The 25,489-nt window shown below is 33.9% G+C and overlaps 2 protein-coding genes across 2 annotated transcripts in view; one reads left to right on the top strand and one right to left on the bottom strand.

Moving 5' to 3' along the window:
* Positions 1 to 15,249, top strand: part of LOC132554389 (serine--tRNA ligase, mitochondrial-like) — an 18,769-nt gene extending 3,520 nt beyond the window's left edge. The window contains exons 4-14 of the mRNA XM_060218696.1: positions 17 to 73; positions 346 to 400; positions 991 to 1,057; positions 1,399 to 1,552; positions 1,937 to 2,045; positions 2,408 to 2,453; positions 2,823 to 2,910; positions 4,505 to 4,611; positions 4,810 to 4,903; positions 14,605 to 14,670; positions 14,967 to 15,249. Coding sequence (XP_060074679.1) covers positions 17 to 73; positions 346 to 400; positions 991 to 1,057; positions 1,399 to 1,552; positions 1,937 to 2,045; positions 2,408 to 2,453; positions 2,823 to 2,910; positions 4,505 to 4,611; positions 4,810 to 4,903; positions 14,605 to 14,670; positions 14,967 to 15,092 — 969 coding nt within the window. The 3' untranslated portion in view covers positions 15,093 to 15,249. The remainder of the gene's footprint in view (positions 1 to 16; positions 74 to 345; positions 401 to 990; positions 1,058 to 1,398; positions 1,553 to 1,936; positions 2,046 to 2,407; positions 2,454 to 2,822; positions 2,911 to 4,504; positions 4,612 to 4,809; positions 4,904 to 14,604; positions 14,671 to 14,966) is intronic.
* LOC132554369 (ESF1 homolog) lies at positions 14,920 to 25,489 on the bottom strand. Its single transcript, XM_060218674.1, has 14 exons — positions 25,379 to 25,489; positions 24,350 to 24,790; positions 23,772 to 23,873; positions 23,153 to 23,325; positions 21,710 to 21,836; positions 21,009 to 21,168; positions 20,719 to 20,839; positions 20,177 to 20,306; positions 19,895 to 20,062; positions 19,276 to 19,442; positions 18,927 to 19,044; positions 18,260 to 18,333; positions 17,172 to 17,333; positions 14,920 to 16,732 (listed from the first exon to the last, which is right to left on the bottom strand). Exons 2-14 carry the CDS (start codon positions 24,765 to 24,767, stop codon positions 16,406 to 16,408), a joined length of 2,247 nt encoding a protein of 748 aa, XP_060074657.1. The 5' UTR covers positions 24,768 to 24,790; positions 25,379 to 25,489; the 3' UTR covers positions 14,920 to 16,405.

Genomic DNA, 25,489 nt, shown 5'->3' with positions numbered 1-25,489 from the left:
TGCTTTCTTTGCTTAGAGATTGGAACTGTTAAAAGCAGCCACAGAAATCCCAAACAGAAGCAGTCCACATTCAGTAGGTACTCATTACACTCCTTCACATACTTATCAAGTGTACAATCAAAAGTGGGTTTCAGACAATATTTTGTGACCTACATATTGGATAGATACAAAAAGCTCAGTAACTTTTGCTCGCCATGTTGTGTTATTGATTATGTAAATATGTAATGTGGATTGTACCACAAGAAGAAGATAATAGTGATCAAAGTTGATTAAAAAATCTATTTCAGACGGATCAAAGTTTTACTATCTATATATTATAGGTGCATAATCCATATTTTGTTTCAGCCAATAGGTGATGAATCAAACGCAAGATTGGTCGGTACATTTGGGGAAAAGTCAGGTTTGTGTTGCCCAATATCTTAATTTTCACGAGGCTGATATTTCAGGGTTATCCAATTTGGGGCATGTTTAAATTTTGTGATGTTAATTTAACGAGTGGATTACTTCGATGTCTATCTGTGTGGAATCTGTGGATACAGACATACGATAATGTATGAAAATACTTGTATACTATCAATTTTTGAGTGATTTTGATTCTCTTTTAAAAAATATTTGCTGACAATTTTCACACTATCTGTAATAAATGACTGTATATATAGCAAAATTAACTCCCTTGCAGATATTAACACCTATACAGTATACTGTACTCAGATGCTTAAGTCTATAAATTCCAGATACAAATTATACAAACATAATACCCAGCTGTTGTTAACATCAAACTGACCTTTCCAGAATCCTGAAGTCTGATCATTAGAAAAAATGAAACTTTAAGATAAGTTCAAGCAGAGTTGACATCGTCTCAGCTGGTAGTATGTGTTCTTCTTTTTTGAGTTAAATTCTGTAAGAGGATAATTGATTACATGTCAGTGTGTTTGATATGATAAACTGATCTTCAGAGATGTTGATAAGTCAAATTTGATTACTTTTCAGAATTTAATGACTTTAAACCACAAAAGATGTCAAAGTTGGGTGAAGACCTTAATTTGCTGCGGTCAAAGTAAGTGATGCTGAAAACCATTAAATATGTTTTAATTAAAAGTGCCCTCCTTTAACTGGCTTTCATTGTCAATATATTCTCCAGGCATCCTTCTCTCTGCTTATATGTTATTTTTGTATACACATCCCTATAAACGTTGTACAATGCAAAAATTTCACAAATGGATGTGATATGTATATGTAATAAAACTACTTCTTTTGTGAAATATTATTCATAAAATTTTGAAAGTTGAAAAAAAATTGAATTAAAGATGAAATAGAAAAATAATATCAGCACTCTGGTAAATATGTCTGGAATCCTCTTCAAGATGTTTGTTTTTAAATGAGTCAATTTGTTTTCAGCAATCTCAGCATCACCACTGGAGGACGATCATATTACTTCACGGCTGAATTAGCTGACTTAGAACATGCCCTGATTCGATTTTCACTAACCAAGCTGATTGCCAGAGGATTTGAACTTGTAACCGTTCCCGAAATTATCAATCCGGCTGTTATAGTAAGTCAGATATATTCAATTAATTTTGTAGTTTTTTTTTTTATCTATTTTAATCCTCTGAATATTCTAGATCTGCCTTGACTAGTGTCTAAGTACTGCAATTAAAACCTTATATGTTATTTCCTTCATTTAAATCTTTCACAAGAACTCCTTTAAATGTTCCTGTAAGTTAGCACTTAATGGTGTAAAGGGGACCAAAATAGCTCAGATGGTGAAGATCTGAGACCTGGATTTTCTTCAATGATATATAGCAGAGGGGTGGAGACAAACCTTTAATATTTTTTAATAAGTATGTGCTCATTTGATTACATGGTTTGATGATATTTCAGGAAGATAAACCTTACATCATATTTCTCTAAAATGATATTTTGTACTTTATTCCAGGAAGCATGTGGTTTCCACACAACAGGGGAGGTAACTCAGGTCTATACACTGGATAAAAAGTTCCATGGAGAACAGTGTTTAATAGGCACAGCAGAAATGCCTCTTGCAGGTAAAATGGTGATGAAATGTTTTTAGTTTCTTGGAAAATACATCCTTCCTTTACTTTATACACATACTACAAACATTTTGTAAAATCTGGATGGGAGGGGGTCGGTGGGAGAGGGGGTGCAGAAAAGCTGTAGTTATTTTGTGTCATTGTTATAGATGGAGATAAGGAAAACCCTGTATGTATTGGAGAAATTGCCAGTTACTAACTTTGTCAGAAAACATCATATCCAACCAGAAAATAACATTGACTTAACTTACTGAGGAAGTTGTTTACTATCATATTATATTGGTGTAGATAATTCATAATTGGAGGATTAATTCATAAATTTCATAAATTCGAAAAATCTTCTTTTTTTTTTGCAGCTTTTTTTCTTAATGGCGTTTTGGACAAGAAAGAACTTCCCAGAAGGTATATGTCACAAATTGGTATCTTTTTGTTGAACATTTTTTAAGACCCCACCATTTTTAGATGGGTGGCAGTAGAGTGAGGAGAAGGTATATATATAAGTGTTACCAATGTCTAGATTTGTTCATTCAGTCCCATCCAGTCCTGTTCTAAATGAGTTTTTTATAGGAGGAAAACCTGTCTCCAAACTGATTTAGTTCACATTTTACCCCAAAGGATTAACGTTGTATCAACAAGGAGGTCATAGGCCACATGTATATAACATAGATAGGAAAACACCCTAATTCTCATTTGTTCCTTAACCAGCTTACATTTTGAAGAATGTGTACAACATAATATTATGTCGGTTTGAGAAAGCATGTTGATTTACAGGCTGTGTTCAGTGAGCAGGTGCTATAGAGCAGAGGCAGCTGGCAGGGAGGAGAAAAAAGGCATCTACCGTGTACATCAGTTCACAAAGGTGAGATGGTTTGTCACTGTTCTACCGTGTACATCAGTTCACAAAGGTGAGATTGTCTGTAACTGTACTACTGTGTACACCAGTTCACAAAGGTGAGATGGTGTGTCACTGTTCTACTGTGTACACCAGTTCATAAAGGTGAGATTGTGTGTCACTGTTCTACTGTGTACACCAGTTCACAAAGGTGAGATGGTGTGTCACTGTTCTACTGTGTACATCAGTTCACAAAGGTGAGATGGTGTGTCACTGTTCTACCATGTACACCAGTTCACAAAGGTGAGATGGTGTGACACTGTTCTACCATGTACATCACTACATAAATGTGAGATTGTGTGTCACTGTTCTACTCTGTACATCACTACATAAATGTGAGATGGTTGTGTCACTGTTCTACTGTGTACACCAGTTCACAAAGGTGAGATGGTGTGTCACTGTTCTACAGTGTACATCAGTTCTCAAAGCTGAGATGGTGTGTCACTGTTCTACCATGTACACCAGTTCACAAAGGTGAGATGGTGTGACACTGTTCTACTGTGTACATCACTACATAAAGCTGAGATGGTTGTGTCACTGTTCTACTGTGTACATCACTACATAAATGTGAGATGGTGTGTCACTATTCTACTGTGTACATCAGTTCATAAAGGTGAGATGGTGTGTCACTGTTCTACAGTGTACATCACTACATAAATGTGAGATTGTGTGTCACTGTTCTACTGTGTACATCACTACATAAAGGTGAGATGGTGTGTCACTGTTCTACCATGTACACCTGTTCACAAAGGTGAAATGATCAGTCACTGTAGGTCATCTACTGTGTACACCTGTTCACAATTTCATCAAAATATGTCAACAATTTGTCAGAGTTATGGGACTTTGAAATCCTAAAAGTAGACAATTTTTTTGTTTTCGTTCAATATCTTATATCAATAAGATTTTAGATTGGTTTGCTATTGTTCAAAATCTATCAAATTTGCCAAAATTTCATGACTTTGAAAAGACATAGATCACATCTTCGCTATTGTGAAAAAAGTTTATTAAGTTTTACAGTAAGATTTGAACCAAATTTGGTTTAATGTTTTATATCGTTAAGATCTTGCATTACCTCCATAGACTTTAAAGAATTAGAAAATATCTTTGTTATCATCTAATAACTTTCATGCCAGACTTGAACCAAATTTTGTTTGTATTACATTATATTAATTAGATCTCACATGAGTTCAATATCTGTCAAAATCTATCAATATTTGCCAGAGGTACAGGACTTAAATTATGAAACTAACAGCACAGAACATGATAAAAACTACAAGTACCACACTTCATTTGGCAGCCTTAAAGATGTGCTATATTTACGTTTTGCTGACATTATCTCATTGCCAACTGGTATCTTACACTCTTTTGAATTTCTTAGCCCTCATGTTTGCTTAGTCTTCATGAATGGCTTATCCTCAAGAACACAGTGTTTCTCAAACATATCTTATTTTAATAAACCATTGAGGGGGAAGGGAGGATATTTAAGGTTTAAAAAATTATGTGTATGTTGTATAAAGTGCTTTTGCATCAGTCTGTATTAATGTTTTTTTGTTTATACTAGGTGGAGATGTTTGGTGTGACAGACTCTGGAACAGAGGCTGACAACCTTCTGCTGGAGTATCTTGACATAGAAAAAGAAATGTTTCTAGAACTTGGTCTACATTTTAGGTAACTTGAAATATATTTACTCTCAAGAACCCATTTGTGGACATCTTGTTAATCTCCATAGCCATCAGAGTTGAGGTGATTTCACAGTCTTTTTTATAAGAAATGATAGGGAACATTCTGTCTGCTTTATTCTCAGTTGTCAAGATCTATCAGGACTATTTCGCCATTGATTATGACACCTTAGTTTTATATCATCAGAATTTTGGAAATGCCAACCCATGAACTTGGTGCCCCTGCATACAGAAAGTTTGATATTGAAGCTTGGATGCCAGCTATGGACTTTTGGGGCGAGGTGAGTGTCACTTTTGTCAGTAATTTGCTTCCAGGGTGACTTACACTGACTTTTGTGTTTGTCTTTGTGACACAGGTTGTATGCTACTGATAGAAAGGAAGTAGATCCACCTGAAATTAGTGTAAAGGGATTGGTGTTGTGTTTTATTCAAAGGAACTCCCTTCACACAGGTGATTCAGCAATGCCATCAGTTTTAAGGATATTGAAGCAATATGTCAGCTTCTACTGTGAAGTACAGCCGAACCTGTCTGAAAGGTCACCTTTGTACACATGCCACCTGTCTATAAAGGTCACCTTTTTGGCTCCCTATGTATGCAATTTATAACAATTGAATTTCTGTGTAAATGACACCTGTGTATAAAGGCCACTTCATTCTGTTCTCCTGAGTGGCCTCTATAGACAGGTTTGACTGTACTAGTAAATGTTTGCAATAGTTGCTTGCATGCACTGTTCAGTCTTTAAACAGTTTTTGTAAACACTATTTCTGAAGATGGACTAGATGGATCATTCTCAAATTTCATGTGTAGGTTCCCCATGGTACCTAGATATTTAGTATTTTCTTTTTTCAGAAATGATCAGATGGACAAAATATCTGAGAATTGGTTTGAATATTGTTATTCATTAAAAAGCTCTGGATGGGTCAATCTGAAATTTCATACTTACTTTTCCACTGATCTCTGTTTTGCATTGTCCATTTTGGGACTGAATTGAAAAACAAAACAACAGCAACCCCTCGGTCAGCAGAACGTCAAGCCAACAAGATGAGCAAGTTTTGACGGAATTCTTAAGACATATTTAGGATTAACTGATTATATCTTAATTTTGTATTAATGCCATCCATTTCTATCGTATCAATCAATATAAATGGTCTTAGAGATAAAACAAAACGTCAGGAATTCTTTCTATGGCTAATAAAAAGGAAATTTGAAATAATAGCCGTACAAGAGACGCATTGTACGAATACAGACGAAAATAAATGGAGTAAGGAATGGAAAGATATGGGAGGTAACGATAGTATTTGGAACAATGGTAGTTCTGCTTCGAGAGGTGTGGCGTTGTTATCTAAAAGTTTAACAAATTTAAAAATTACGGAATCAAAAAGGGATAACGAGGGTAGATTTTTACAATGCAAAGTGACAACGGATGACAATTGCTCCTTTCATTTAACAAATGTGTATACCCCTAATACGTGCGCAAACAGAAAAATATTTTTTGAATACTTGGATAATAATATACCGGAAACAAATAACATACTTTTGGGAGATTTCAACTGTACTTTGAATAACAAATATGATAGAATTCCAAGTACGAATGGGGACGACCCCGGTACAAGACAATTTAAGACGCTATTAGAAAAACATAAAATGATAGATATATGGCGCATAAGAAATTCGGAAAAAAAGGGACATACATTTAGCAGAGGGAATTCCAAATCCCGAATTGACTTCATTTTCGTTAGTCCCTTCCTAAGCAATGACATAATTGGTACTAGGATAATACCATGTTTATACAGCGACCATAATTTATTACACTCCGAAATAGAAATAGGTAATGTCGAAATGGGACCGGGAACATGGAAAATGAATGCTTCCACTATTAGTTCAGATTTATTCAAAAATATGTTTGAAACATTCTGGTTGGTATGGAAATTAGAAAAACACAAGTTTAATAATCTAACTGACTGGTGGGAGATAACAAAAATTAAAAATTAAAGAGATCACTATCCACGTTTCTAAAATATTAAATAAAAGAGAAAGTGAAATAAAATCGAAAGAAATATTGCTTGAAAAATTATATCAAATGGAAAATGTTCCAGGAGAGATAGTCAATTCTTTAAAAAATGAAATTAAAGATTATTATCAACAAAAGACGAATGGTTTTAGAGTAAGGTCTAGAATCAAATACTTCGAAGACAATGAGAGTTCTTCAAGATATTTTTTTAGCTTAGAGAAAACTAGAGCAAAAGAAAAAGTTTGGCATCGGATTAAATCAGATGACGGAAATTACAAAACAGACATAAATGGAATTTTAGACGAGCAAACAAAGTTTTATAAACAATTATTCTCGACAGAAGGCATGGATAGAAGGGCTGCAGAATCACTTTTAGAACATGTACAAAACAAATTGTCCAATGAACAAAGAGATGATTTAGAAAAAGAGATCACAGAGGAGGAAATAGTAAAAAGTATCGATCAATTAAAACACAATAAGTCACCAGGAGAAGATGGAATTATAGCCGAATTTTATCAGAAATATTGGTATATTATCAAACTCGAATTTATTTTGGTCTTAAAAGAAATTTTTCTGAAAAATAAACTATCTGAGTCTCAAACCAAAGGTATGCTTACTTTACTCTACAAAAAAGGTGAAAGAGAGTTGATTCAAAACTGGAGGCCATTGACATTGTTAAATGTGGACTACAAAATTATCGCGAAAATTCTTGCAAATAGGTTAAAAATACATTTATCTTATCTTATTCATCCGGACCAAAAGGGGTTTGTACCTGGACGAAATATTTCAGACGCAAACAGACTTATACAAGATATAATTGAATATACGGAATTAAAACAAACAGAAGGTGCGATAATTTTTTTAGATCAAAGTAAAGCATTTGATAGGGTTGAATGGGAATGGTTGAATATGTGTCTGGAAAAATTTAACATTGGAACCAAATTTCGAAACTGGATTAACATGCTTTTACAAAATGCTAAGACATGTATCAAAACAAATGGATTTGTAAGTAAATATTTTCCTATATCGCGGTCAGCGAGGCAAGGCTGTCCGGCTGCACCAATTTTGTATATTCTTCAGGCGGAACCACTGGCATGCGCCATTAGAGCGAACCCAAATATAAAAGGAATCAAATTACCTGATAATACAGAAACTGCAATAAATATGTTTGCAGACGATACGCAACTCCTTGAATCTGACGAACAATCAATTGAAGAATCATTCAGAGTGCTTAATGTATATCAATCAGCGTCTGGTTCAAGAATTAATTTAGAAAAAACTACCGGAATATATTTAGGTAGATGGAAGAATAAAGAACCCGTATACAGCAATATCTCATGGACACAAAAACATGTAAAAACATTAGGTGTACATCACGGTTATAATATAGATAATAATGCGATATGGGAAGAGAAAATAAAGAAAATCAAAGCATGTATACAAGTATGGAAAAGTAGACATTTAACTTTATATGGCAAGAGTCTAATTATAAGATCTCTTATCTTTTCCTTAATTGCCTTTGAGACAGAAGCTCGAGGTATACCTGAAAAGTATATTAAAAGTATTAATTCGTTAATTTGGAATTTTGTTTGGAACGGAAGAAAAGACTTAGTGAATCGTAAAATATTATCAAAGCATTATCATGAAGGAGGTATGAATATTATAGATGTGAAAGATTTTGTTTTTAGTATACAGGTAAAATCTATGTACAAAATATTAAAAAGTGACACTGATACATGGAACGCGATAGGCAAATACTGGCTTAGGTCTTTGGATGACAAATACAGAATCGAGTTTTTTGTTTGTAAACTATCGGACATACGTACGTTGAACCTATCCAACTTTCCATTGTTTTATAAAAAACTGTTAGAATCATGGTCAACTTATCAGAAATTAAATTTAAGACATGTAAACAGAAACGAGATTCTTAAACAACCGCTATTCGGTAACCACTTTATTCAATTTAATGAAAAACCTTTATTTTTTACCTCATTTACGAAAAGTGGCATCTGTACAGTCAACGATATATGGGATGTACAAAACAAGAATTTTAAAAAAGACCGTGATATATACTCTTTGTTAACAGATAAGCGAAATTGTATGTCTGAGTTATCGAGATTAAAAAATGCTTTTCCAATAGTATGGTTAGATGAGTTAAAGGGGAACAACAGAGAGAACAATGATTATTTATACCCTATTATTGATAGTAACCTAAATATTATTGGAAGAGATGGGAAACCGCTCACTATGAGAAAATTAAAACCTAAAATCATCATGAATACACTGAATAAAAATCTGACACCGAATTGCAAATTGAAATGGGAACAAACTTTTCAAAAACAATTTGACTGGGAACTGGTTTGGGATAACATAGAATTAACATTTACGACAACACAGATGAAGGAATTGCAATGGAAATGTATACACAACGTCATTTATACTGAAGTAAAAATAAGTAAATTTAGTAATTCAGACGGAAAATGTCATTTTTGTAAGACAGAATTAGAGGATATTTTACATCTTTTCTTCTCGTGTAACGTTGTAAAATCTGTCCTTATTCAATGCAGAAATAAAATATTTGTGAAGTTCCCAAGTTTTAGGAATGAACTTTTGACTCCAGAAATATTAGCTCTGGGCTATCTGGAAAAAGGTATCTTTTCTATTTTATTTAATAGTGCGCTAATTGCATTCAAATGGACAATGTGGAAATGTAGAAATGATATAAAACATAATAGTATTAAATATAGTATCAATCAAATGCAGAAGAAAGTTCAATCAGTAATAGTTAGCAATCTAATTTTATATGTAAAGTCCAATAAAAAGAAAACATTGCCTATTGAATATGCACAAAATATACTTAATAAGATACTAGATCAATGAAAGAGGCATTCTTTTATTACAAGTTAAATGTCAAGCTATGTTTAAACATATATATTGAATAAACAACTCATTTGTAAAGAACAGGATTACAATTAAAAGTATAAAACGAGCACTGTGATGAAGAGAGAAAAAAAAAGAGTTGATGTGACGTGATTTGAGAAGTTCCAAAACATGTAATATAACACTTGTTAATTCTCTTATGCATCTGTTGTGTAGTTAAAAAATTAGACTAATTATCATATATCATATATGTCTATGATTAGGATCTGTTATGTATACCGTTCTTTTGTGTATCTTAATATTTGTGACTTGTAACCGATGATAACGCAATCTGTCTGTCGTCCGCATGTTTATCGTTTCATTTTTCATGGAAGGCCGTATGTGATTTATCTGTGTGTCTGTGAGTATGTCAGTCTATGTGTCTGTCTGTGTATGTTAGGGTGTGTGTGTCAGGATGTCTGTCTGTGTGGCTGTATGTTTATTTGACTGTCATGTGTTTGCTAGTGTGGCTGTCTATGTTTATGATTGTACTGAAGTAAAGTTATGACTATTTTCCTGTATTGTACAATGTACTGAAGTAAAGTTATAACATGACTGTACTTTTCCATGTCTTTTCCTGTATTGTACAATGTACTGAAGTAAAGTTATGACTATTTTCCTGTATTGTACAATGTACTGAAGTAAAGTTATGACTATTTTCCTGTATTGTACAATGTACTGAAGTAAAGTTATGACTATTTTCCTGTATTGTACAATGTACTGAAGTAAAGTTATGACTCTTTTCCTGTATTGTACAATGTACTGAAGTAAAGTTATGACTCTTTTCCTGTATTGTTCCTGTATTGTACAATGTACTGAAGTAAAGTTATGACTATTTTCCTGTATTGTACAATGTACTGAAGTAAAGTTATGACTCTTTTCCTGTATTGTACAATGTACTGAAGTAAAGTTATGACTCTTTTCCTGTATTGTACAATGTACTGAAGTAAAGTTATGACTATTTTCCTGTATTGTACAATGTACTGAAGTAAAGTTATGACTATTTTCCTGTATTGTACAATGTACTGAAGTAAAGTTATGACTATTTTCCTGTATTGTACAATGTACTGAAGTAAAGTTATGACTCTTTTCCTGTATTGTACAATGTACTGAAGTAAAGTTATGACTATTTTCCTGTATTGTACAATGTACTGAAGTAAAGTTATGACTATTTTCCTGTATTGTACAATGTACTGAAGTAAAGTTATGACTATTTTCCTGTATTGTACAATGTACTGAAGTAAAGTTATGACTATTTTCCTGTATTGTACAATGTACTGAAGTAAAGTTATCATGACTCTTTTCCTGTATTGTACAATGTACTGAAGTAAAGTTATGACTATTTTCCTGTATTGTACAATGTACTGAAGTAAAGTTATGACTATTTTCCTGTATTGTACAATGTACTGAAGTAAAGTTATGAAGTTATGACAAGTAAAGTTATGACTCTTTTCCTGTATTGTACAATGTACTGAAGTAAAGTTATGACTCTTTTCCTGTATTGTACAATGTACTGAAGTAAAGTTATGACTATTTTCCTGTATTGTACAATGTACTGAAGTAAAGTTATGACTATTTTCCTGTATTGTACAATGTACTGAAGTAAAGTTATGACTATTTTCCTGTATTGTACAATGTACTGAAGTAAAGTTATGACTATTTTCCTGTATTGTACAATGTACTGAAGTAAAGTTATGACTATTTTCCTGTATTGTACAATGTACTGAAGTAAAGTTATGACTCTTTTCCTGTATTGTACAATGTACTGAAGTAAAGTTATGACTCTTTTCCTGTATTGTACAATGTACTGAAGTAAAGTTATGACTATTTTCCTGTATTGTACAATGTACTGAAGTAAAGTTATGACTATTTTCCTCTTTTCCTGTATTGTACAATGTACTGAAGTAAAGTTATGACTCTTTTCCTGTATTGTAAAGTTATGACTGTACAATGAAGTAAAGTTATGACTCTTTTCCTGTATTGTACAATGTACTGAAGTAAAGTTATGACTATTTTCCTGTATTGTACAATGTACTGAAGTAAAGTTATGACTATTTTCCTGTATTGTACAATGTACTGAAGTAAAGTTATGACTCTTTTCCTGTATTGTACAATGTACTGAAGTAAAGTTATGACTCTTTTCCTGTATTGTACAATGTACTGAAGTAAAGTTATGACTATTTTCCTGTATTGTACAATGTACTGAAGTAAAGTTACTGTATTGTACAATGTACTGAAGTTTATCATGACTCTTTTCCTGTATTGTACAATGTACTGAAGTAAAGTTATGACTATTTTCCTGTATTGTACAATGTACTGAAGTAAAGTTATGACTATTTTCCTGTATTGTACAATGTACTGAAGTAAAGTTATGACTATTTTCCTGTATTGTACAATGTACTGAAGTAAAGTTATGACTCTTTTCCTGTATTGTACAATGTACTGAAGTAAAGTTATGACTCTTTTCCTGTATTGTACAATGTACTGAAGTAAAGTTATGACTATTTTCCTGTATTGTACAATGTACTGAAGTAAAGTACTGAAGTAAAGTTATGACTATTTTCCTGTATTGTACAATGTACTGAAGTAAAGTTATGACTATTTTCCTGTATTGTACAATGTACTGAAGTAAAGTTATGACTCTTTTCCTGTATTGTACAATGTACTGAAGTAAAGTTATTGTACATTGTACAATGTACTGAAGTAAAGTTATGACTATTTTCCTGTATTGTACAATGTACTGAAGTAAAGTTATGACTTATGACTTTTTCCTGTATTGTACAATGTACTGAAGTAAAGTTATGACTCTTTTCCTGTATTGTACAATGTACTGAAGTAAAGTTATGACTATTTTCCTGTATTGTACAATGTACTGAAGTAAAGTTATGACTCTTTTCCTCTATTGTACAATGTACTGAAGTAAAGTTATGACTATTTTCCTGTATTGTACAATGTACTGAAGTAAAGTTATGACTATTTTCCTGTATTGTACAATGTACTGAAGTAAAGTTATGACTATTTTCTTGTATTTTCCTGTATTGTACAATCCTGTATTGTACAATGTACTGAAGTAAAGTTATGACTCTTTTCCTGTATTGTACAATGTACTGAAGTAAAGTTATGACTCTTTTCCTGTATTGTACAATGTACTGAAGTAAAGTTATGACTATTTTCCTGTATTGTACAATGTACTGAAGTAAAGTTATCATGACTCTTTTCCTGTATTGTACAATGTACTGAAGTAAAGTTATGACTCTTTTCCTGTATTGTACAATGTACTGAAGTAAAGTTATGACTCTTTTCCTCTATTGTACAATGTACTGAAGTAAAGTTATGACTATTTTCCTGTATTGTACAATGTACTGAAGTAAAGTTATCATGACTCTTTTCCTGTATTGTACAATGTACTGAAGTAAAGTTATGACTCTTTTCCTGTATTGTACAATGTACTGAAGTAAAGTTATGACTCTTTTCCTGTATTGTACAATGTACTGAAGTAAAGTTATGACTATTTTCCTGTATTGTACAATGTACTGAAGTAAAGTTATCATGACTCTTTTCCTGTATTGTACAATGTACTGAAGTAAAGTTATCATGACTCTTGTTCTGTATTGTACAATGTACTGAAGTAAAGTTATGACTATTTTCCTGTATTGTACAATGTACTGAAGTAAAGTTATGACTATTTTCCTGTATTGTACAATGTACTGAAGTAAAGTTATGACTCTTTTCCTGTATTGTACAATGTACTGAAGTAAAGTTATCATGACTCTTTTCCTGTATTGTACAATGTACTGAAGTAAAGTTATGACTCTTTTCCTGTATTGTACAATGTACTGAAGTAAAGTTTTCATGACTCTTGTTCTGTATTGTACAATGTACTGAAGTAAAGTTATGACTATTTTCCTGTATTGTACAATGTACTGAAGTAAAGTTATGACTCTTTTCCTGTATTGTACAATGTACTGAAGTAAAGTTATGACTATTTTCCTGTATTGTACCAATTAACTGAAGTAAACATTTGTGTACATGTATAACATAATGATCAGATGGTAGGCCCGGGTAGTAATAACTTTTAATAATCAAGTTTTACATTGTAAGTGTAAAGTATAATGCCAAAAGCCAATGATCAGATTCAAAATTTTAGCATTTACTGAAACAAGCATTTTCAACCTTATCCCAACAGATTGAAATTATACTGAAGTTACAAAAAAGTATTGCTCTGTATTGTTTTATGTAAGCCAAGTGCCTCTATCAGATTCTTGTTTGCACCCCAAATTATGTCTACCGGTAATTGTCTCAACACTCATAGTCCATACTAAATGTCCAGCTTTGTTTGACCACTCTGATTGTTCGGGAAAGCACTCAAATCATAGTGATGTTAATATTTATGACTCATAACCAATTCCAAAACACGACAGTCATGTTTGTTTGCTAGGAGTGACATAATTTACCTCAACAGATAAAGATCGTAAACATTTGCTGTAACATGTCAATTTTCTAAAGAACGATGCATGTGGTTTATTCCATCTTAAACTTATTCAATGTATGTATGCTACATTTGACAGTTAGCCATCACAATTTCCCAATTGAAGCCCCCTTTCAAATGCATACAAATTAAATTTACACGAGTATGGTGAATTTTCTCATTTCTATGGCATTTGTTCCTATCCTGATCCATGAATTATCCCAGCACTTTTTAAAACTATCTTTGTAGCTAATGCATTGACTGTTTTGACAGCCAACACTTTATGCAGGACACCATACTGTGTACAGTAACAAGTTCTGTGAAAGTAAGCAGTATAACTGTTATCAGTGTAATCATTTTCAGCACAATACTTTCAGCATGAAAAGTTCTTAAATACAATGACTGTTATATTATGTATGTTTACAGTATATCTTGGTGAATTCTGACAACACTTTTTCTTTAAGGAACTCTACCTTGTCTGTTGATGCAGAAGTTTTGGAAAGAGAGAAAATAATTCACCGTTATATTCCTTGAAGTTAAACTTAGTGTTACTTCTTTACTGAATTGATGTCTATGATTACAGGTTAATGGTACAGCATGTGCAGTGCCGAGAATGGTGATGGCAATTTTTGAAAATTTTCAAAATAAGGTATGAAAATATTGTAGAGAAGTACTTTTTTCAAAATTGTAATTCAAATAGACTAATATCTTCAATTTGGCTCCAACAAATATTCATTGAACTTTGTTTATAGTTAGTATTTGCAAAATATTTTCAAAACCTTCTTGTGAATTTACTATTAGTTTAAATTTACAATAGAGGCTCATTTCATTCACTTCTTCTGGGAACACTATCATGAAGCTCCACTGGTGAAATATAAATGGCTTTTAAACCGACTTGAATTTAGGGGAAAGGGGTTATTTGAAGCCTTGTGATCTTCATTTCAGGATGGTAGTATAAACATCCCAGATGTTCTACAACCATTCATGGATGGCAAGAAAGTCCTGAGAAAGTCTGATGCCATGCCAGATATTCAGTGGATAAAACATGCCAAAGTGCACTGGACATCCTAACAAATAAAAAGTGCATTTACGGGAAAAAATGAAATGGTCATCCAAGAACACATGGATATGAAGAATTTGTGTTTGTTATTTCTTTGTACAGAAAACCGTATATCAATGTGTGAATGATCTCACTGATGAAATAATTCAAGTAAAAAAATCAAGACTTCATGTTTTCATGTTTTACTTTATCACTTAAGTTATTTTGAAGATTCTGTCATAAGGTCGGTCGTATTAGTACTCTATTGTACTTCCTGTAAAGAAGAGTTCCAATTTAGTGTGACTTTAACCTAATTTATGAGTTGGTATTTTCTAAATACTGTATGGAGAGAAGAAAATCTTTTTCATTTAAATGCACTGGATTGCATTTTATGAAGCAGAGATATTCATCAATGACCTAACAGACATATACATTTCTGAGAATACTTTCAAATTTTCAAAATTTCCTAAATTCTTCAGCAGTCCATAGTGTAGTTTTTAAATTGAAAAACGTAAAGAAATAAAGACTTTTTAAGCGAAAATTTACTTACAGTCTTTATACAGTCGAAATAAGGATTTTAGGTCTTCTCAAATACCCCTGAACCCATTTCAATGAAATTTTGCAGAAACTTTCCCTGGCCTAATATGAACCAAAATAAGAAATTATAAGGCTCCCACACCCCCCGGGGTCTGAGGGGATGGACCAAAAGTGGTCATATTGACTCAGATTTCAAAACTCTTCCCGTCAACAGCCAGATATGATAGAATCAAATGCTCTTCATTGATGGAAACATCTTCAGGTGCTTTACCACATTGTAGATTTCATGGCCGCAGGGTCTCACATTTACCATGGGGAGGGGTAAAAATCAATCAATTTTGTTCCAGCATAAATTGTTTAATTTTCATTGGAAATATATCAAAATTGGATAGAATTACTAATATAGGATGATGGCTTGATGTTGTGCCCATATTTATCTTGGCTGACCCCCAGTGGCTGATTGGTGGAGTCAAAGAAGGTCAAATTGACTTAGTTGTAACGGATCATCTCAACACCCAGATATGGCAGAATCCAGTGCTCCTTGTGATTGGAAAGGCCTTGGGGTTGTTCTGTGTACCTGATTCGTTTTTCAATAAGCCAGTATTTGCAGATTTTTGCCTTTTTGTTTCAGCTGCAACAAGTGAAAACTTAAGAAAAAATATACTTCTGGTGTATGATTACCAGGAATATAATCATTGATATGTCTCTTAATACAGAACCTACCAACTGACAAAATTACTTCTTATTTACTTGTGTTCAACAAATATTCAATAAAATCCTATAAAAATGGTATTTAATCTGAATATTGTCATCTTTTTGTTTTTAATTTGATATTGTAATTCTGTGTTTTTGTTTTCACTGATTTGATGAGAGACTGTAATGATGCTTCCTGTCCCTGGTGTTCATTCACATTCGAGTCCCGTTTCACTTTGATCTGAGGTTCTGTGGCATCGCCCTCTCTGTCCCTTTTCCTATTACCACCAACGCTCTGATCTCGCTGCTGTTTGCTGCGTTTGAGTTTCTCACTGACAATTGCCTCCATGCCCTTGGTACGTTTGTACTCAGGTGCAGTGGGGTCTAGGTTATACATATGTGATGAGTACATCGCTGTGAAACGATTGTCTGCCACATCCACCTGTAACAGAGTAGTATTGTATCTATAGAACACCAATTACCCGTAAACACACTTTCTCCTAGCTCTAAACACTCTGTTTTATACATATCATACAATTCCATGTAATGTAAGTTTCTCTAATAGTTTGTCTGTTTGACACCAACATGATACCATCTAACAATATCATGTGAGAACATCATCAAAACTGAAAACATATCCTCTTTAAGTCAAACTTGATATCAAGGTAAATCAGTTTTTTTTCATCATTAACTGGGCTAGGGTTGTTCCTTTCTGAAATATGATAAATGTCCAGATTTTATTTTGACAAAGCCTTTTGAGGCCTGTATCAATATCTGCAAACCCATCACAGTTTATTCCTGTCAAATTTCACTAAAATTACTGATGAACCAATTTGTACACATAAACAAACTAGCTCCTTGTCCTCTTAAATATACAATACCTTAAAATCATCCTCAGATTTGCCTTTGTTTTTTAACAAATCCTTCTTCTTGAATTTCTTCTTTTTCTTCTTTTTTGAGGTATTGTCATCGACAAGGTCCTTCAGGTTGAAATGGCGTCGATCATCTTCTTTCTCATCCATCATTAATAGGGAAAGTTCCGCCTTGGAAAGAAAGATGGGCAGCATATCATGTACAAGTGTAACATCACAATCTGCAGTTCTCTTGACATTCAGCACTGGTTATTTTTCTTACTGTTTGAACAACTTACATTTTGCCTTCCCTTGTGAACTTTGAAGAAATTAGTCATCTTTACCCCACAAGAAAGAAATCTGGATTCTGTCTTTCCTTTTCACAAAGAAAAGGATACTCTCCTTTAACGAAATAAACCCTCCACTGCCGTGAAGAAATTCACTTTCATTTCCATTGAAATAGATCATCTCTTTTCTAAAGAAAAGAACTCTTCTCTCCCTTTAAGAAATGACCCCTTGCTTCCCCAATAAAGAAAAGGATTATTCTCTCTTGTTAAAAAATGGTCACTATATTTCTCCTATAAAGAGATTGGCCTTTTGATCCTGTAAAAAATCAGACTCTCGTCATCATTGAGAATTGATTGTTATCACCAGTTTGATACAGAAATATGCATCCTACTTTCTTATAAAGAAATCTATTTGGACCTCCTCTGAGAAGTAAGAAATTGGGCTTGTAAACCCTTTGAGCAGTAACTGGTCTACCCATCCAAGATGAAACTTAGTCTTCTCTCCCTTATACTTTCTTATAAAATATGTCCTCTTCATCACCCATAAAACAAATTGATTTGCTCTTCTACTTTCCCTTGCAAATATGGACCCTTATCTTCCATGAAAAATAAGCTCTCCACTCTTTATTCCCCTAAAGAAGAAATGGGCCCTCTCGCTTCCTTTCAGTAACAGATCATCTTCTGTCTCCAAAAAGGGAGCAGATCATCTTCTGCCTCCCAAAAGGGACAACTTCCCTTAGATAAAGACACAAATCCATTCTCCCCTACTTCAGACACCATTTTCCTGTTTACAGCAGACAAAGCAAAGCTACATAAACTAGGCCTACATACCTCCTGTGTAGCCTTTTCCTTTTTCTCCTCCTCAGTCAATTTTTCTTTAATCTTCTTTTTCTTTTTCTTCTTTCCTGCATTATAAAAACACATCTGATAAAAGGATATTTACAAGTCCACATACATTCCAGGTTTGTGTTTAAGTTATATGTTTAGTGTAATTAGTGACCCTGATAAATATTCCTCACACTGTATATTCTCCGACATCACCTGTCACTTTACTTATCTATAATACAATATCGTATTTTGAGATTAGGTACATTTAGTTTCCTTGCTAGGTTCATCACCCCTAAAATAACCAGGGTCATTCTGAGGTGGCATCGCCTTGCTGTAGCTGGTAGCTACTTAAATGAACCATGACAGAAAAGACCAGCCCATTTCTCAGTTTCCTGAGAAACACAAACTGCCACATGTAAGGAGCACTGAACCACACCTCAGATTTTCACCTGAGGTTATTTGGCCAATGCTCTAATTGATTGAACTATTGCAGTCCCTCTTACAGATGAAAATATATGATCAGTAACATACAGTCACTGGAGTTACTTTTAAATGTTCCATTGCTTCCTTTATACCTGTGTCAGACAGATTATGTATGAACACTGTAATAACAACACAGCCAGCAGTCAACACATGCCCATCACATCGTTTTATCACATTGTATACAAACCTTTCTTAACACCAGAGTCACCTAGATCATCTTGAAACCCTGACATATCAAAATCATCTGGTAGATCATCGTCACTGAATGCCACCTCACCATCATCATCAACTGCCTCATTGTCAGCCTACAAACACGAATTTAAGTATTTAGAATTCTGATATCCCTGCTTTCATTTAAATCTAAATTTTGTTCTGTATCCACTTCAGGTCAGATATTCCCCAATATTTTGCTTCCCACTTTATTTGAAGAGGGTGGGGGCATAAAATTTTTAAATCAACACATAAAACTCTGTTGTTAAAAAATTACGTCCAATACACCTTGTACACTTATTAAAAAACAAGTAAATATAATCTACCTTGCTTGCTTTCCCTTTTATTTTACTCTCTTCCTTTTCCTTCATCTTTTTCTCTTCTCTTTTCTTTTGTTTTTTCTCCTTTTTCTTCACCAGATACTTTTCCCATGTCGTACTGTCCTTCTCCTCTTCCTTCTTTTTCAGAATTTTCTCTGTTACCTGCTTCAAACCTGTACCAGACAAAATTTGTATTTCCTTGTAAAAAGTTATCTTTGCATTCAAGCAAAATGTGAAATGTTATTTGCTCTGTAGAGGTTTTCAGACATTTGCTTCATTTAGGAAGAAGTCAATAGTGCAAACAAAGCCATTCCATTTGCACATAACATGTTAATAGTTGGTGACAAAGTATAAATAGGTATAGGTATGGTATACTATACCATGAATGATGTGACTCATTGTGACCAAAGGGCGACAAATCTACATAGGGGAAACAACATTTAACTTTATCTTAGGTAATTTGAAAAACCATTTTTACATTATACAATATCACAATTTAGTTTATTTCATTAACTTGGTTTTATACCATTTTAACACTTTTTGATACATATATTTGAAATGAGAATTTGACCCAAATTCTAATTTTGGGTGTGATATTTTAAATAACACTTCGTTGACCTCTGACCTGGTTCCCACGTGACCTCCATTTCCACATCCTTTTTATCCTGTTCCTTCTCTGTATCCTGAATGCTTTGTAGGAGTTTTCTGTATTTATCAATATGTTTATCCTCATTTTCTGATTCCTCTGAATGGCTTTCGTCATCGGATGCTCCCAAAATATTACCATAAGGATCTGAAAGTATTTTTTGTTGTAATACATTGTCAAAGAATTAAAAATTTTGTCTGCCAATTAGAATCATGGTACAATTACATGCTAGCATATCAACCATAACAACTTGGTACTCACTTGCCTCCTCGTCAGAGCTCGAAGCCAGATAGGCTTTGAAGTCTTCTTCTGTTGCTGTGTCCATCTTGGAAGGTGCTCTCATGGTCACTTTAAGTCGGTCATGGTCAGTCTCATCCCAGGTAAGGTCCACCTGTGCACAGAAGTATAGTAAATGTCATGCTTTCTGTCTACAATGATCACACCTGTCAAGTAACTACACCTGTTCATAGTGACTACACCTGTCTACAGTGACTACACCTGTCTAGTAATCACTTATGTCTAGTTATCACATTGGTCTACAACACTTTTCTACAATGAACACACCTATTCACAGTTACACTTGTCTGTAATAGACATTTGCTATTACAAGTTTATAACATATGACAAATACCAGATCTTAAATGTCTGCTTGATGCATCAAGATTTCTTACTTAAATTTTACATGGGACAACTATAGTCAGATTATATTCCAATTTACCTAACACAACAATGATAACATAATGTAAAATGTTTCGGAGTTGACAGTAGTGTAACTTGTAAAAATGTTGACAGTTGTGTTTTACCTTAGACTGACAGAGAGCTGATGTGAAGAATAATGATGGCTTGTACACATTGGAGGTTGGCATGGTGTTACAAACTGACTTTGTCTCATTTTCATCAAACGTCATATCGTCAGGAATGAACCTGTGTTTAGACAAGAGTTAACAATTAAAAACAACAATATCATGATTTGTTAAAAACCTTAACCACATTTATATATAATTTAAACTGACAGTATTTTGAGTGTTCTATGTTATCTATTATAACTGTAAACTTAAGCTAGATTCAATAAAACCTACAACAATTACATTACCTTAAATCTAAACGTGTGGCACTACTTTCATACTCTGTCCCATCACACGCCCCATAGATGGAGTTGGCCGTTTCCATAGAATCAAACTCGGCTACAGCATAGTAATACTTAAGTCGAGTCAGCTGGTACTGTCTGAGTTTCTCACGGTGATATATTGTTCCTGATAACAAAAAACAAAATTAAGGAACAACCAAAAACAAAATCATAAAAACAATTGTCAATAAATTGTTGATACCAACAGACCACAAAGGAATGGAATCTGCTGTTTGATCAAATGTTGGTGAAAACATTAATACTAAAGTTGACTTTTGTTTGCTGTCTGAGGGATATCTCACTGTATGAACTGCAAGGAGAAATCACAATACATTGAAGTACTCAGTTGCATCTCCATGGAACATAATGTGGAAGGCCCATTACATGCCATTCAGAGCAATTGGCATCAAGTGCTTTGCCCAGGGATACAACCATGATTGCTCAGGATGGAGTGGAGTAATACTGATCGGACTAAAAAACATCACAGCTGTGATCTTTACTGAAACTATCATCACACTTTCCACTGACACAGTGATGCAATTCCCTAAGCCCCACACACACACACACACCCCTGCCCTCCACACACAACACAGATCTCCCCATTACAATCACTGAAACAATCGCCTCATTGTAATACTCCAGCCACCAGAAGACTTAGTTAACTTTACCTTCCGAATCCTCTGTCACTTCCTCATCACTGCTGTATCCCTCTATCTTAGTGGACTTAACAAGTCCTGTGGGGCCCTTTACTGCTTCCTCAGCCATCCTAGCTTTTCCAAACTCTGATGGGTATATCTAGACACAGATTAACACAATTAGTATTATCTATGTCCCGAACTCTGATTGGTATATCTAGATAAAGATTTACACACCAGGTATTATCTAATATCCAAAACTCTTTACAGACATAAAAAGACAAAAGGACCATATCAAAAATTAATTCTCAAAACTATTGCCAGTATATTCAGCCAGAGATAAACATCAAAATTATTCCAAACTCTGTTGTATAAATCTGATCGGAGACTGAAATACTGAAAATCAGTTTTCCAAACTATTTTCTTCAGGATCTATAAAGAAGGAAATTATACTGTGTGTTTTGTACAATCTTCGAGAGAGTAGAGGATAGACACTGTAGGTGGACATTTAGTCCAGGAGGTTCATAATATGAAGATACTCATCTTAACTTTCTTTGGAAATTTCAGACAAGTGAAAATCACTTAAAGTTTTGAATTATGGAGCTAGTGCACCATCCAATCTAGATGTTGCCATTTTTTTAATCACTGTGGATTTTCCTCATTCACCTCCTAGGTTTCAAAACTTAGCACCTTATCATCACTGGCAAGTCCTAGAAGGACAAAACAACTGTATGATGCAGTCTAATTCATTCTTGAGCTCTAATGTAACTTATTTAATTTAAATTGTGTGAAATTGTGCTATTTACTTCTGTGTCTTTTGTACAGTCCTAACAACTAAAGATATGTTACTAATTGTATTGATCAGTCACTATGATGTTATCAGACTATAACCGGAAAAGAAGTTATTGATCTTTCATCCGTAAATGTTGACAACACAGACAATTTAAACATTTAAAGATATGCGAGAGAATAAGGCTACTTCAGCATCCCTTCCAACATATCCCCATCCTTTTCAAACATATTCCAATCCTTTTCCAATACATCCCAATTCTTTATGCACCAAGTATAAGTTAGGGCCATGACTAACCTCTACAATGCATCACACCCTATATATGTTACCCAGTCCTTACTAAACATAACCATTTCAGCAGAGATGTAATACCTTAGTACAGACTGGACTCATCACCACCTTCTTCAACACACAGTACCCTTTATAGATAAGTTACTCATTGAACCCTGACAAAACACACATTGTGAGCAGAGATGCAGAATATAGATTGTGCTCATCACTCTCCCCTACAATACACAGCACCCTTTATAAGTTGTCCAGCTCTTACAAAACAAACCCATGTCAGCAGAGATATCTTTACAGAATAAAGACTGGGCTCACCATTACCCTAGACCTACAATACACAGTACCCTATAAAAGTTAAGTTGCACATCGAGTCCTGAAATAACACGCCCATGTCTGGATACCTTTACAGAGTGAAGAACACCTCCTGTGGGGAGAAATGAACTGAGAAGGACAAAGATATCCATGGCTTTTATCCTATCCCAATCCAAGTTACAGATGGCCAGTCTCCGTCCTAGCTCCCTGGCCTCTGGGGCTTCCTGATCCATCTCATTCCATTTATGGTCAACTTCACCATCTGAAGTGAAAATGAAATTGTATCTATTTACAAATTCACTCAGAGGCCCAGTAATATGAGATACTTCTAGACTCTAAAGTTGGCTTTATCTTTATGTACAATAGTATATGCTGAATTATGTTTTTTCAATTTTTGAAAGAAATCAGTAACAGGCACACACATATATATTATATAGAACTATAAGATTGAGATCCGATCTCTTTATTATTAATGACAACTGCAGCACCAGTGCTCTTACAGAAAAGATGTACAGCAAAATTTAACAATGACTTTTATGAATTGACCACAACATACAAAACTAAACTAGCAGACAGGTGATTTTGAATCTTAAACACCATTCTATCCCAAACCTTAATTCTAAGTTAAAAAAAACACTTATAAAGATGTTTATTTATTTTAAGATTATTGTCTGCAGCATTGAGTTTGAAACTTGGCCCAATACTTGCCTGCAGATTTAAATAGATCCTCCTCTACATCATCATCACCCTCGTCATCACTGGAACTCTCCACATTTCCCTCCCCACGGGCCAGGTCTGTCCCCTTCACATCTATATTATAAAGAAACTTAAAACATTAGCACATGCCTTAGGAACAATTATTTTGCATTATGAAAGAAAATCTTTCAAAGTTGTCCGGATGAAAAATTGATAGTCCAATGTTTACTGAGAATTTGACTGTTTTATAAATGGAGGGTGAAAAAGCTAAAACACAAATTTCAGCAGATATTTTCCATCTTCAGATGCTGTGTCAATCCTTAACTCAACCAATCAATTCAAATTTGGCATCAGTTGACAATTAATTTGCTTTATATTAATTTTTTATTGTTATAGCTAAATTTCAAAGTTATTCGAGTGGAAGTAATTAAGAACTACAGAATTTAGATTCAATTTAATCTGAACAGGATCAATAGAAAAGTTAATTTAAGAATTAATTTTAGAAAATATAGAATGTTATGAAAGTTAAGAGGTTGAGGAAACTGGTCACAGGTGCCAGATTCACTGATACCACAGAAGTAATCAATCACCTGGTCCACTCTCTTCTTCCTCACTTGACATAGAATTAGTTTCCTCCACATCTTCATCTTCTTCCTTGATACTTTTCCCTTTGGTTTTCTTACCGATTCTCACAGTTTTGCTTTCCTTAACTTTTTTTGTTTTCTTTTTCAATTTCTTTTTTGTTTTATCACCATCATCATCTTCATCATTATCACTATCTCCCTCTTCACTGTCCAACTCATAAAATTTATGAAGGTCTTCATTTGCAGACAAATTCATTGGACGCCCCCTTTTGTCTATAGTGTACTTCATCTTAAACTTCTTGTCAGAAAACATCCCTTTGAATCTTTTGTCTATCTTCACTCTGCGTTCATTTAATGGTACTCGTCGGAACCGCTTGTCTTTAACGATGTGAGAAAACCTCTCATCCTTCAAAATGTCCTCCATCTTTGTTAGCCGAAGTGTAGGACCTGAATAAACAAAACAAGAGTTGGATGGGTCTGTATTGGTATCAGATGATTTTTATTTACACAAAAGACTCAGAATGTGACAATGAATTTATGGAAGGGTTTTTGTTACAAATCACGTCCAAAGGTTAATCAAGTTTTGCTGTTTTGCCCTGTAAAGTCTAACACATATGACGATTACCAACATGCAGAATGGTTTTTGTAGTATCTTTGGTACTCTAAAACATTTAGTTAGAAGTTCAACATGGCGAGGTGCTACACGACAGATATGCCAATGCAATCAGACTTCTTATACATACATTGATATAGGAGTAGTATCTTTGGTAGATGTTCACAATTAGGATTACGAAATACTGAAGTTCCAGATAACAAAACTAAAGCAAGGAAGTCAAGTTGATCACAATGTCAATATCCACTTACAGGTTCTTAATGTCTTATAAACGACTGTTTTAATTACATGTCACGAGAAGTTGGGCTACACGTGTGTTACTCTCTCACTTCTAACTTTCAATTAGGGTTTACATGGAACTCAGCAAAAGGAGGACGTTACAGTATAACCAAATTCTCCGTTTTTATACACACAAAACTTACACAGCCACAAATATTCTGCTGAAATATAGAATGTCTTCAAAGTTTGCGACCACTATATGAAAAATCAGTAAACATGATCCTGTTTGTCTGTGAACATCACTTTTTGATGGT

The sequence above is a fragment of the Ylistrum balloti genome, unplaced genomic scaffold (genome assembly GCF_031769215.1).
Source record: "Ylistrum balloti isolate Yb309-2 unplaced genomic scaffold, AGI_CSIRO_Ybal_v1 Utg370398, whole genome shotgun sequence".
Taxonomy (NCBI): Eukaryota; Metazoa; Mollusca; class Bivalvia; order Pectinida; family Pectinidae; genus Ylistrum; species Ylistrum balloti.
The sequence above is the reverse complement of the archived record's forward strand: the minus strand, read 5'-3'. Positions and strand labels throughout refer to the sequence as shown.

Coding starts and splice junctions, on each gene's coding strand:
- LOC132554369 (XM_060218674.1), bottom strand. CDS start 24,767: ATGGAGGACATTTTGAAGGATGAGAGGTTTTCTCACATCGTTAAAGAC. Junction 21,169..21,709: donor AGTGACAGAGGATTCGGAAG/GTAAAGTTAACT, acceptor TTTTGTTATCAG/GAACAATATATCACCGTGAG. Junction 17,334..18,259: donor AGGAAAAGGCTACACAGGAG/GTATGTAGGCCT, acceptor TTTCTTTCCAAG/GCGGAACTTTCCCTATTAAT.